The sequence below is a fragment of the Oryza brachyantha genome, chromosome 9, assembly GCF_000231095.2.
Source record: "Oryza brachyantha chromosome 9, ObraRS2, whole genome shotgun sequence".
NCBI classification, from domain to species: Eukaryota; Viridiplantae; Streptophyta; class Magnoliopsida; order Poales; family Poaceae; genus Oryza; species Oryza brachyantha.
In genome coordinates this window covers 12,952,946-12,965,967 of record NC_023171.2, presented here as the reverse complement: position 1 = coordinate 12,965,967, position 13,022 = coordinate 12,952,946, and the positions used below count along the sequence as shown (strand labels likewise).

General features: G+C 41.7%; 1 protein-coding gene and 1 long non-coding RNA gene across 3 annotated transcripts; one reads left to right on the top strand and one right to left on the bottom strand.

The window, feature by feature from the left end:
- Positions 1 to 2,160: 2,160 nt before the first annotated feature.
- Positions 2,161 to 4,831, bottom strand: LOC107304962. The gene is made up of 4 exons (XR_001551022.2): positions 4,576 to 4,831; positions 3,043 to 3,094; positions 2,916 to 2,969; positions 2,161 to 2,634 (listed from the first exon to the last, which is right to left on the bottom strand). It is a non-coding gene; the product is annotated as an uncharacterized LOC107304962 (long non-coding RNA).
- Positions 4,831 to 8,728, top strand: LOC102705101. Of its 2 annotated transcripts, XM_040527817.1 has the most exons (6): positions 4,831 to 5,079; positions 5,204 to 5,407; positions 6,017 to 6,123; positions 6,888 to 7,718; positions 7,891 to 8,037; positions 8,125 to 8,728. In XM_040527817.1, exons 2-6 carry the CDS (start codon positions 5,314 to 5,316, stop codon positions 8,509 to 8,511), a joined length of 1,566 nt encoding a protein of 521 aa, XP_040383751.1. In that variant the 5' UTR covers positions 4,831 to 5,079; positions 5,204 to 5,313; the 3' UTR covers positions 8,512 to 8,728. The 2 variants fall into 2 exon arrangements, with proteins under 2 accessions (XP_040383751.1, XP_006660830.2); XM_006660767.3 differs by having other exon boundaries at positions 4,831 to 5,407.
- The last annotated feature ends 4,294 nt before the right edge of the window (positions 8,729 to 13,022 follow it).

The following is a 13,022-nucleotide window of genomic DNA, read 5'->3' as shown; positions in this document are numbered from 1 at the left end:
CCAATAATAAATAAGCTTTATAAAAAATAAGTAAAACATGTAACAAAGAATAATAACATATAAAATATTTCACATGCGTACATACTATGTGTGCGTGCATGATTTTTCTTTTTCTTCTGCGATGATGTGGGGACGATGGATGGATGGACGGACGAAACTCCTCTTTAAAATAGTAATTTTTTTGCAAAGTAACTCCCTTCTTGATCTCTCATAGTTAATCATATGAACATAAGATGCATTGCATGTTGATGTTATAGTCACAGTCACAAGCTTGAGTTCTTCCCTTTTCTCTTGTTTGAGCCTTTGAAGGGAGGATGGATGGTTTGCAGTTTTACTGACAATATTTTCCTTCTAAAGCAGCTTCAAATGATCACAATCAGTGAAAAATTTCTCTCAAATGAGCCAGCAAACAAATCAAAGCTCCCTTAAAAAATGAAGATTAAAATCTATACAACAATTCCAAACTGCTATGGAAATCCAAATCGGGAGAACAGTTGAGAACCACGTTAAGAATGCTTAGTAGAGAAACGAACACCTTCCTCTCGCCATCTCGATTTCAGAGGGTGATGATGCTTCATCGATCTTGGCCTCTTGGGAGCGTGTAACTACCATGAAGGACGAGCCGACACGAGGACGAGGAAGATGAACAGGTTGAGGCTCGCGCGGGAGTGCACGACGCGGTCGTTGACCTCGCGGGCGAGCGGCTCGCCGTCGCCGCAGCCGAAGTAGAGCCCGAGCCTCACGTCCAGCACCTCCCTCCACGTCCTGGGCCACCCCGCCACGGCCCCCACCACCTGCATCGATCGACCGTTCCAACGTGTGAAAGCATAACATCTTTCAGTTGATTGGCAGTAAGATTACAAGAAGTCACGTCATGATTTCAGAGGAACAAAAGAATTCGATTACTCAAATTGATGCTCAGGTTGATGGCTCTGAAGAACTTAGAGCCACCGAGGGTGAACATCTTGGATTTGAGGAGCGGTTCGACATCACCGGCGGAAGAATCGGTGGTGGCGCGCGTACGTGATTCCAGCTCTGCAATGGCACCACTTAGCTCAAGAATAAAATGGCCATGGGTGACTAACTGACTAATCATGGTCTTGCTTGCTCCGACAGAGCTCGACAACAACGTTATCCGGGCGAACGGCGCGGAGCACCCGCTCGACGTCAACGACGGACCGCTCGGAGACGTGAGACGTCACGAGGACCAGATGTCCTCTGGGTTGACAATGTACGGCGGGCGCCACGCCGGCACGGCCCGAACCGGCGCTGAGGCATGCGCACCAGCGCGCCGGACTCGACCAGCGTCAAGTCTGTGGCAGTCCCGCGGCCGCCTGCGTGTGGCCCAACATGGCCTCCCTGTAGTCGAAGCACGACGATGGCAACGGGAGCGGCGACCGGAAAGACGCCGTGGCGGATGGGCCCCCTACCATGGTTGGCTCAACTGGTGATGGCGCCGCCGCGTCATCCTGGATATGAACGCGATGCCGGTGGCCGAGGTGAGCGCGCGGCGGCAGCAACGAGGCAACGGCGGGAGCCGTGCGTCGGGCAGACGACGTCGGCGGGGTGTCAGCTGCTGAGACAAGCGGCTTCAGCGACGGCGTCGGCGAGGCAGCGTGCGTGCGTTCGCGCGAGCGGCGTCGGCGTCGGCAGGGGCAAGCGTCGTCAGTGGCTAGGGCGTTACCGGAGCGGGCGAGCAGCGGCTTTGGCGGCGGGTGCGTGCGGGGAGTGGAGGGCGATGGAGACGTGGAGGAAGCAATGGCGGTGGCGGCGACGCAGATCGGGCGGGGTGGAGGCACGGAGGAAGTGGCAGCGGCGGTTGCGGCAAGGACCGGGCGGGGGGTGGAGACGTGGAGGAATCTGCGGCACCAGCGCGTGCGATCGTGGGCTGGGCTGTGCGTTTTTTCCTTTTCTTTACGTGTGACAGTTTTGTTTCTTGATTTTTTTTCGTACGCGCGCACGTGGAATGGGGAGGACGGACTGAAGGAGGACGGCTCCGCTTCTAAAAATAGTAGAGATGATATGGTTGAGTGCTAGACATGGTATTTGACCATTAATCCTATTTTAGAAAATCACTCAGAGTACTATGTAAGTATCATTTAAAAATGAATTGTCAAACATCGTACCAAAAGTACACAATGTCATATTCAAAAATGGGGGTAGTAGATAATAACTACTTTTATGTCAAATGAGTTTACTTCATAAAGTTTCAAATGAAGAAAAGTGAGCTAAACATGAAATGATATTTCTTCACCAGCTGAGTAAAATCAAAAAATCTATCCATCGTCATAAATGTCCCCTTATATAAGTGAATCAAACCTGTCAGGAAATTCAGCATCTGCGGTGTGGTTAAATGGAATGGTTCAGGGACTGCAGCTGGGACTTCTGGAAGAAGATGAATTACTGAACATTTGTTCGCTGAAAGAAGAGAAACAGAGCAAGACAGAAGAAAATTTTGGCCAATGGCAGCAAGACCTGGGTTGACTAGGATCAATACCAAATCGATATATGGATTTCGCGCTGCCACAGCAAGAGCAATGCATGCGCCAACAGATTCTCCAACAAGATAGACTGGCCTGTCTCTTGCTCTCTGGCCCTCTGATTTCACTGCCCTCTCCACATACCCAACTTGTCCTGGGTTCATCAGTACAGTTTCAGAGTTTTTACAGGTTAGGTCCAAACTGTAATGAACTGAAAAGTTTTGCTTCTCGCACATCATATTCTTACAGGGAATTACAGTAAGTTCAAGGTTGATTGTTTCTTTTTGCAGCTAAGTTCAAGATTGTTAAGGTTAAACTTCCTAAATTACAATCACATGAATATTTTCCTCCATTCTTGAATTTCCAGTAACAACATAAGGAAGGCATGAACATGACCCTACTTCGTTCTGAAAAGTACATTTAAATCAGATGTACCTTCAAAGGACGTACGATCTTCAACAGGTATATAAGCACCACATATCGAACATCCTACAAAACATAAATAAGTATCAGTCGGACTGAATACAAAATAGCCATACATTATGCATAAAATAGCCCTTACTTTGCTAATCTCTCATGGTGCCGGATCAGTCCTAAACCAACTCCATCAGTTCCTGCAAGACCAACGACTAAGACCAATTACTCATTTTCATTCTTGCTCTTCTCTCAAGTGGCTGAAACCTAAAGTTATGAAAACTACGACTATATGTCCTGACAATTCGGCTCTTTTTTTTTTTTTTTTTGAAACGGGACAATTCAGCTCATGATACAGAAGTTTGGAACTTTGCATCATGACAAAAACCAAATCTCTAACCCAGTGACGATCATAAGCCTAAATCCAGGCTTTGCAAGCATGTCTGCTGCATCAAACAGTCAGATTAACAGTAAGCCTCTGATTATAGGTCCATATCCATCTAATCCAGCCATCTCCAATGACCATCAACCACCATTATCTTCGGTTCAGGCCTAGTTTAGTTTGCAAAAAGATTTTGCACAAGCATCACATCGAACTTTTGGACACGCATTTAAAGTATTAAATGTAGTCTAATTATAAAATAAATTTCAGATTCCGTCTAGAAACCACGAGACGAATCTTTTGAGTCTAATTAATCCGTTATTAGCACATATTGGTTACTGTAGCTCTTATGACTAATCACGTCCTAATTAGGCTCAAAAGATTCGTCTCGCGATTTCCTCCATAACTACGTAATTAGTTTTAATGTTTATCTATATTTAATGTTTAATTTATGTGTCCAAATATTCGATGTGATATTTTTGAAAAAAGTTTTTGAAAACTAAACGTGCCCTCATTGGAGAGAGGCATTTCCTCGTTTACCGTGAGCATATTTTTCAAACAAAAATCAAAATTTCAAGTTTACCATAGCTATAGCTAATATTTAAGTAATCATGTGTGTTATTGATGCTCTTTTGCGTGTAGTTTATAAGCTAAGGCCGTAAGTTCCTTTCCCATGCTAATAGTAATCCAGTGGAAGTTCTGTAGTGGCTCGTCAAAACTTCTTTTCTTGTCCGATTAGAAATTTGTGTTTGGCATGGTCAGGTAAGTGACATACTGTCTAAAGTAGTGCTGATGCACCGTTCTTGATGAACATAAATAATGTCAATTTGCCAAGGTGTTTGGTGCTGGTTTTAGGCCTACTCTACAACACTTTAGTACAAGGCTAGTCATGGTTAATGGTGCCAAAAATCAAACCATAAAAAGTCACTGTTTAATACTCCATACCTAGTACTACCTTCGGTCTAAAATAAGTTTATTTTCTAGTTTCTAGATATAATGTTTTAACTCTTTGTCTTATTTATTAAATTTTTTTACGATTAATATTTTTATCGTTACTAGATAATAAAATATAAATAATACTTTATACGTAACTAATTCTTTTAAGTTTTATATAAATTTTTCAAATAAGATGAATCGTCAGCAAATCGAAAAACGAAGGGACGGGACAGAGGCAGTAGTTCAATATCATAATTTGTCGGAGTTTGCCAAGCAAACAATATCCACACACAAGTTTCCCTTCTCATCCCCACCCCTTGACGTAATTTTCTCTTTTTTTGAGAGAGAGAGAGACGCTCATACCGGGCAAGAAGAACATCGTGGGAGCGCCGGGCAGGCTCCGTCCATCGTCGTCGTCGCCGCCGGCCGCACTCGAGCGGCGAGAACCACCTCGCTGGCCCGCCGTCCGGCCGCCGCCGCACCATCTCCCGCGCCGCCTCCACGTACTCCCTCCCTCACCCCTCTCCTCGCCGCCACGGGGTTCCCTCCACGCGACGACGACGCTGGCGTCCACGCCGCTCCGCCTCGCCTGCTGCTGCTGGACCTGGGCGCGGACCCACTCCACCCCGGCAGGGCGGGCGGGATGGGCCGCGGCGCTGCCGCCACCGTCGCCGGCATGGGTGGCGCTGGCCCGGTGGACACGCAGCTGCTGGCTCGAGGTGACGGCGGCGCTCTGGTCTTGATGGCTCCCGCGGTACGCTCATCGGAGGTTTCCATGGAGCCCAGCCCGGCCGGGAGCTCGGTGCGGTTGCCTTGGAGACTGAAGCTCGGCGCCTGCGGCGCGGTTCCTCGTTAGGGATAAGGCAAGTGAGTTCCGAATACAGCAAAACAACCCGCGAATTCAGGGGGAATCCTAATTCCAATTCCTAAACTGAGATCCCTGCGTCGTCGCCGATGCGGTCTCCTTCGTCTTCCTCCTGATACGATACAGATTCAGATTCAGATTCAGAGAACAAATATAAGCGGAGGGAAATACAGGAGTCGACGCCACGCCAGCCTCCGATTCCTCGATTGGGTCCCGACGAGCAATCGTTCGTGGCCATGGGGCATCTGCCGCTGATGCGCCTTATGGCCATGAAGCGCGAGCGCCGTCGCCTGCGGCGGAAGCGTCGCCGTCAACATGCCCTAGCCCCCGGTAAGCTGACCTTCACTCCCTCAGCGTGGTCTGCTCTCTGCTGCTGCCGCTATTCGTGTGACGATGCCCTGGCTACGCATGTTCAGAGAATGTGCTTCAAAACTGATTCGGTTAAACTGTTAGTCCAATTGTTTGGATGATCTTTTTAGTTTCTTCGGTTTCAGCAGATAATTTCTATCTGATTTAACCCCAGTCTCTATATGTTCATAGAAAAGAGATTATAGTTAAGAGATCAAATAACAATGTGTGTCATTAACTAAAAAAATAACAATGCGTGTCTATCTAAAAATTTTAGAGATTTGCTCCAGTCCAACAAAAAGTACCTCGAGGGACCGGTACCTCGAGGTACCAAATCGTTTTCAACCATTGGATCTAGCTGAGTAGGATGTGCACCGCTAAATCCAACGAGCAGAAACGATTTGGTACCGTGAGGTATCGGTACCTCGAGGTACTTTTTGTTGGACTGTAAAATTGCTCAAAATTTTAAGAGTGGGAATTAGCATCCGCTCAAACACTAGAGTAAATAATGTTTTGTGTTCATCATTATGATTGAATTTCTTTGTTTCTCCTGTTGACGTATCTACTTTTCTTAACCTTGAGGTGTTGCAGATGAGTCTATCGCTTCAATGAAGAAACGAAAGAGTTCATCTTATCAACAAGTTGAAAATACTCATAGTGACAAAAGGCTGAGATATTCAGTTCCATACCTTCCGGAGGTAAGAAATACAATTCTGATAATGGAAGACTTACAGTGCTGGTAGTGCGTAAACATCAGCGTACCCATGACAGCTAAAATACAAATTGGTGCACATATCTATTTCACCTTGTTTATTTTTGTGCTCGTAATAAATATACCTAGTATGTCTTGTTTAACCACAGTAAATGCCGGTGACATCATGTTTGCCTGCCAATACCCTTGACTGAACCAAAACACTTTTGTGGGTACTGAAATGCTGGAAAATAAGCATTTGATAATATTGTCCTGTCCCCAAATAATAACTTGGAATAGGGGATGAGTTCAATTAGTATTATGGGAAGCACACAAATCTATACTGGAAGTACATTCAAACCTTGTTGGTTTGGCATCTTTGGGATAACTGCGCTAATTAATTGCTCTTAAACTCTTGTATTGCCACATTAATGCAAGAAAAAGGGTTTCGCCGTATCGGTGCCTCCTCCACACAATGTTCATTTGCTTCACATTTTCTATTAGAAAAAAATGATTTCATATTATCCTTACCAATTCTTATACAAGTGATGAATTGGATTGGCCTGCACATTATTTTAGGGGCTTAATCATTTATGTAGTCTGCTGCCTAAGTCATGTTGCCACTTGCAAGACCATTCATAGCAGTAAATTTGTAAAGGCTAGTAATAACTTTTCTCTACACAATGAACAATTTAACTACCGCTGTTGCATTTCAGTTCTTTTTTGCCGTCAACTTTCCATGTAATGAGACACTCATGCTTGTGTATGCAGGGAATCTGGCAGCATATACATTCCCTTATGCCGATGGGAGATGCTGGGCGAGCTGCTTGCTTGTCTTCTGCCTTTCTATATTCTTGGAGAAACCGTCCCAAACTCACCTTTAGTACTGAAACAATAGGTATTGTTGAACGTAGACCTGATTTCATCAGAAAAATCGATCGCATTATGAAAAAACACTCGGGCATTGGTGTGGAAGCTCTTACAATTGAGTTCATGGATCTCTACACTACCAAAGCACGCAGTTACCTCGAGAGATGGCTTCAAATTGTTGTTACACCGAGGATCGAAGAGCTCAGTCTCATGGTGTCTCCATTGAAGCGAAAATCATATTATGATTTCCCTTGCTCACTTTTATCTAATGGGAATGGAAGCTCGATTCGGCTTCTTGATCTTCACTGCTGTACATTCCACCCCACACCGGAACTTGGTTGCTTCCAAAGCTTGACTAGGCTGCATCTGGAGCGCGTGATAATTACAGGGGATGAATTGGGGTGCCTTCTCTCCTCTTCATCTGTTCTGGAGCGGTTGGAGCTCAGGGCTTGCTACCATATAGAGCACTTGAAGCTACCTTCCACGCTACAGCAGCTCAGCTACATGGAGGTTTGTGACTGCTGCAGGTTGCGAAGAATAGAGAACGAAGCTCCAAACCTATACAGTTTGCACTTATCTGGATGGTATTTCTCTACACAACTCTGCTTTGGAGAGTCATCTCTGGTGAAGAACCTAAGGACGGGACATTTCTTTTCTCTCTATCGTGCTTTTGCGGAACTTCCTTCTATTTTTCCGAACCTCGAAACTTTTGCCATAAGATGGTTGCCTAGGGTATGCCTTGTTGGTTATTTTAAACTAATGTATTTTTCCTTGTACATTCCTTTTTCACCATCTTAATATACTTTGGCCGAATACTTGGTATATATGGTATTGGTGAAAAATTAAATTATTTTTGGCCGTAGGGAGTAATATTTAGTCAGCTGAAGCATTTTTTTTTCTGCAGATGGGCGATGCACCAATGGTACCTAACACCTTCTGCCATCTCAAGTACCTGTCCATACTTCAAACAACTCGTTCTGCATCATTCGATTATTTGTCTCTGGTGTCCTTTCTAGATGCCTGCCCGTCTTTGGACACTTTCATCCTGAATGTAAGCCACACCTCATCCTTCAAACATGTCTATTTACTGCTTGGTGGAAACCATTAATTCGACTAACATGGACTTCTCATTTTTCAGAGTCATGCCAGGCACTCGGAGGATGACTCGATCATTGTAAACCCCTCAGATCTAAGGCAGTTGCCAGGGCAATACCATGGCAACCTCCGGGATGTGAAGATCACCAGATTCTGCTCTGCAAAGAGCTTGGTCGAGCTAACTTGTCATATTCTCAAGAATACGTCAGTTGAGCGCCTTACCTTAGACACAACTGAATGTACTCTTAGATGTTCTCCCGGCGAAACCGGCAGATGTTCCTACATCATGGATAAGAATGACCTCCTGATAGCCTCCAGAGCACTCTTGGCTATCAGGACATACATAGAGGGAAGAGTTCCCTCCACAGTTAAACTGAACGTGGTAGAGCCCTGCGGCCGCTGCTATGTCATCCCGCCATTTAGGATATAGCTATTCTACGGTAGGTACGGAGAGTTACCAAAATTTTAAGATATGTTCTTTTAGAAAGGATGAAGTGTAAGATTATTTGATTTTTTATAGCTATTTATAGCGGTATAGATGATAAAATTAAATACTACGGAGTTAAAAATCTACTTTAGAGAGTTATAAATCATGATCGTCCATTATATGGTTCATGGCTTTTATATATTTTGTCTCTTCAATGTAAACCCATCATTTGTATGGTACAACAGTTTCGTTGTACTTACTAATATATACTTAATATATAATGTACTCTTTATTCTTAGGATACCTTTAATGCAGAGTGCTTAATAAGGTGCTTAACAATATGATTAAGCTAATTACTATACCGTTTTTTTACACAAGTATCTTTCTTTAGCACTGCATTGCAGGTGCCCTTAGGGATGTCCAATGTTTGCCTATATAATTGTTAGGGGATAACCCCAACTATTAAGATGAGATTATGCAGCAATGCAAGTTGTGATGTAAGGTTACTGTTATATGTATTTAAGAAAGGTAAAAATATGCCCACGGATCATGTAGATATGATAACCCTTTGTAAAAACCCAAGAGGAAACTAGTCATTGATATAAGGGGAAACTAGTCATTGATATAGACTACGATGTTTGGATCTTAGACTTAAATGTTTGATAACCCGTCTTATTAAAAATTAGCGTAAATACTTAAAACGTAAAACGCATATTGTCCTTAAAGTATTTTTAGGGATAAAATAAATCACAACAAAATAAATAATTTTTCTAGTAAAAAGAATGGTTAAACTTTATATCCAAAAGTCGAAGTGTCACACATTTAAAAATAGAAGAAGTGTATTTGGAAAGAAAGGGCCATAGTCCCCCTGTGTGGCTGTGTGGAGGATCTTTTGAATGAAAGGGGCAAAGCCCCCTGTGTGGAGGATTTGGGATGCATCGGTTTGCCAGGTATAAAGACATAGTAGCAACACAAGGATAACTTATGGTTATAAGTTTTATATTTGTGTTTTTGAGACTTAAAGTTAATTTTTAAAAATGCAATTATTTTTTATTTATAAATATTTTATTTGGCTTTTTTTCCAAACGATAAATCCACCTTTGTTCTCCTACCTCACCGCGGCGGCCAAGGCAGCACATGCATGCATATACACGGCGGATTTACCATTCTAAACTTTTCTGTATTTTTTTTTAAAACACCGCTTTACCATTCGGAGAATTCTTCTCGGTTGTTGCAGTCTCCGAATGCACCCTAAATCACACCCCCCCCCCCCCCCCCCCCGGTCTGCGTCTTCAGACTTCAGAACCTTTTGTTTACATACAATCTGCTCACTGCTCTCCCAAAAAGGTCTCTCGTAGACTTACAAAACAAGACCATGCTTTCTGCTGAACCATAAGCATGTCACATTTTTCATACTGATATAAGCTAAACTAGGGAGGATCACCAACTGTTGCGTCAGCTAAACAAACAAAGCAGTCGAAGGTCCATCTGAAAGACCGAGGGCGTGTTTAGTTCACGAAAAGAAAATTTGTAGGTGCCATATTAAATGTTTAACTGGATGTCGAAAATGGTTTCCGGACACGAATGAAAAAACTAATTTCATAACTCACCTGGAAACCGCGATATGAATGTTTCGAGCCTAATTAATCAGTCATTAGTACATATAAATTACTGTACCACTTATGGATAATCATGGACTACTTAGGCTCAAAAGATTCATCTAGCGATTTCTTCTCTGACTGTGCAACTAGTATTTTTATTTATCTATATTTAGTACTCCATGCATATGTCCAAAGAAAATATGATGTTTTTGGAGATCAGTTAGGGCTGAAAACGGTACGAAAATTTACCGACCGACCGATACCGTTTCCAAAAATAATAATATAAAAATGATATCTTACGGATCATTACCGTTTTTAAAATTTAACATTTTCAGTTTCTATCTGAACTTTATTGAATTTCAGACTAAGTAGTGCAATTCATAAATATAAAAATTTCATGACCGTACCGATACCGTTTTCGAAAATATTATTAAAATATGATACTATTTCCGACCGTTTTCTTCCCTAGTACCAGTTCATAAGGTTAGCCTGAAGCTTGTTCTCCAGGTGGAGTGGACGACCACACACAGGAAAGCAGCAGCAGCAACAAGAAACTTAAAAGAAAGTTAATCATTAAAAGAGAGAGATTCTTCATTGGGTTATAAAGGCATTAATGCATTCGATATATCAAGCCGTGGCCAGATCTTGAATGTTCACCAACCTTTGATTAGCCGTTCATCCGTCAAACTGCATATGCGGTGCTAGCTCTCGTGCCAGTACTGTCTTGTCGCTCACCGACTGCTCTGCTCGGCTTATGCACCCGCCTCTTTATGGGCTAAAAGCTGAATTTTTAACTTTAAATTTAAAATTTATTTTAAAATTTTTTCATCAAAAATTATTTTCTAGCATCGACTTTTAGATCGCTAAGAATATATATATAATATTCTATTCATAAATTATGTTTTCGTTTGTAAATTTTTCGTTTGATTTTTTCGGTAAAACACCTAAACAATCACCCCTATGGACTGACTGGGAAAACGCAGTTGCCGGAAAAGCCTAAGTAGGGTGATATTATGGTTTTTTTATAAAAAAATTAAATAATATATTTACAAACAAAAAATAATATAAATAAAATTTTTATGCACACGCTCTTAGCAATATAAGAACCAAAACTAAAAAAATATATACTGTGGCAAAAAAAACTTCAAATCCACAAACTTCAAATTTTGGTATATAAGCACGATCAGAACAAAAAAAGAGAGAGAACGCCTGTGTACCGACCCTCTCACCACCACCGCCGCCGTGTGCTCCGGTTACCGGCGGGGACCGGGCGATCGAGGCGGCGGACGCACGCCTGCCTGCCGTGCCGACCGCCGGGCGGGCACCGCGCGAGCATCATTGCCGTCCCCAGAAAGGTGGCATCTTTACGGGCTGTGTCTGCATATAAATGCATGCAGCTCATGTGAAAAAAAAAGTTGGAGTTTTAAGTTCTTACTCTTTTAGAGTTTTTCATTAAAGTTTATTTTTTTATAAATTATTTTTTATTTAAAAATATATTATTTTTTCCATAAGAGTTCACACAATCACCCCTTACCGAGTTATGGTGGGTTTGAGAGCGAGTGAAGTAGTAGAAGAAAATGATCATATAATATCATAAACTTAAAAAATAGATTAATATAATTTTTAAAATAAATTTTAGATAGTATATTTTATAATGTATATTATTTAGAAGTTTGAGAATTGTGCTCATGGAGAACGAAAGGAGTTTTCTTTTCCTTAAGAACGTGTGCTCACCAAAAATCAAATACTAGCTATTGCAAACTTAAAAATAGATTAATATAATTTTTAAAGCAAATTTTAGATATGAATTTTTAAGAATACGTATCGCTTAGCAGTTTAAGAAGTGTGCTCACGGAAAATGAGAGGAGTTTTATTTATTTTCCTTAATAAACTCTACCTTAGTGGCTAGTATCATGTAGGGTTTATCTTATCCGAGAAGGGGTTAGCGCACTGTGCAAGTGAAAAAAGAAATAAATTTAGCATATTTTCAAATTTTCACTTATTTTTGTTAAACTTGGTGGGGGTTAGAGCTAGCTCTTATAGTAACCTCACACTGATGGTAAACCTAGATTCCACGGTAATTGATGGTAAGAAAAGCCAACCCTGATTTTAGATTGTGGTCTCGATACGTTAACTGGGAGTAACCTAGCAGAAAACATCAACTGTTCCTTCTGAAGAAAAAAAAAATTGAAAGCTAAAGTGCATATGAGAGCTTATGTCTGCAATGTTGAAAGAAATTTGCAGGAAAGATATTTCTGCTATATATATTGAAACATTTTTTTACAAGGCAAAAAAAAACAGTATGTCTCTTTCTCCTTGAAACGGGAGCTAAAACAAGAAAAGCTAGATGAGACAAAGGTAAGAGAGACAGAGAGAGCAGCATCCCCTTGTCGCACGTAAAAGGTAGTAGATGATCAAGAAAAGTCACTATACATGCCGACACATCCTCTCATAAGTCCAAAAGCATATCTTTCCAAAGATTAAAGCTTTAATCATCCAAGAAATCTCTCAGCTCAATTATTACCGAAACAGCAAAAATGGATATCACTCTTATGTTCTCACTTCCGCTTCCGCTCCAAAATTTAGAATTTAATATTAAATTTGGAGTAAATTTTATAGTTTTTCTGATCGTAGTTTATTTTTCTGCATTAACTTTTAATCGCTAAGAACATATATAAAAAAATTATTCACATACTATTTTTTATTTAAAAATACGTCGTTTAACTTTTCCTCTGGAAATACCAAACAATCACCCACCTCAATTTTTTTAACACCTCAATTTTTTAATGAGAACACGGTACAACACAGACGCTCACAACACACGCACACTCTCTTCTAAAAACGCACGCAAACCTCCTATAAGCATCTTCGAAGACTGACCGACAAATCTTAGAGAACCACGGAGGCGTCCGT

Bases quoted from the DNA above. Each gene is read 5' to 3' on its own strand.
- LOC102705101 (XM_040527817.1), top strand. From the start codon at position 5,314: ATGGGGCATCTGCCGCTGATGCGCCTTATGGCCATGAAGCGCGAGCGC. The intron at 5,408-6,016 runs GTAAGCTGACCT...GAGGTGTTGCAG, and splicing joins TCAACATGCCCTAGCCCCCG to ATGAGTCTATCGCTTCAATG. The intron at 8,038-8,124 runs GTAAGCCACACC...CTCATTTTTCAG, and splicing joins TGGACACTTTCATCCTGAAT to AGTCATGCCAGGCACTCGGA.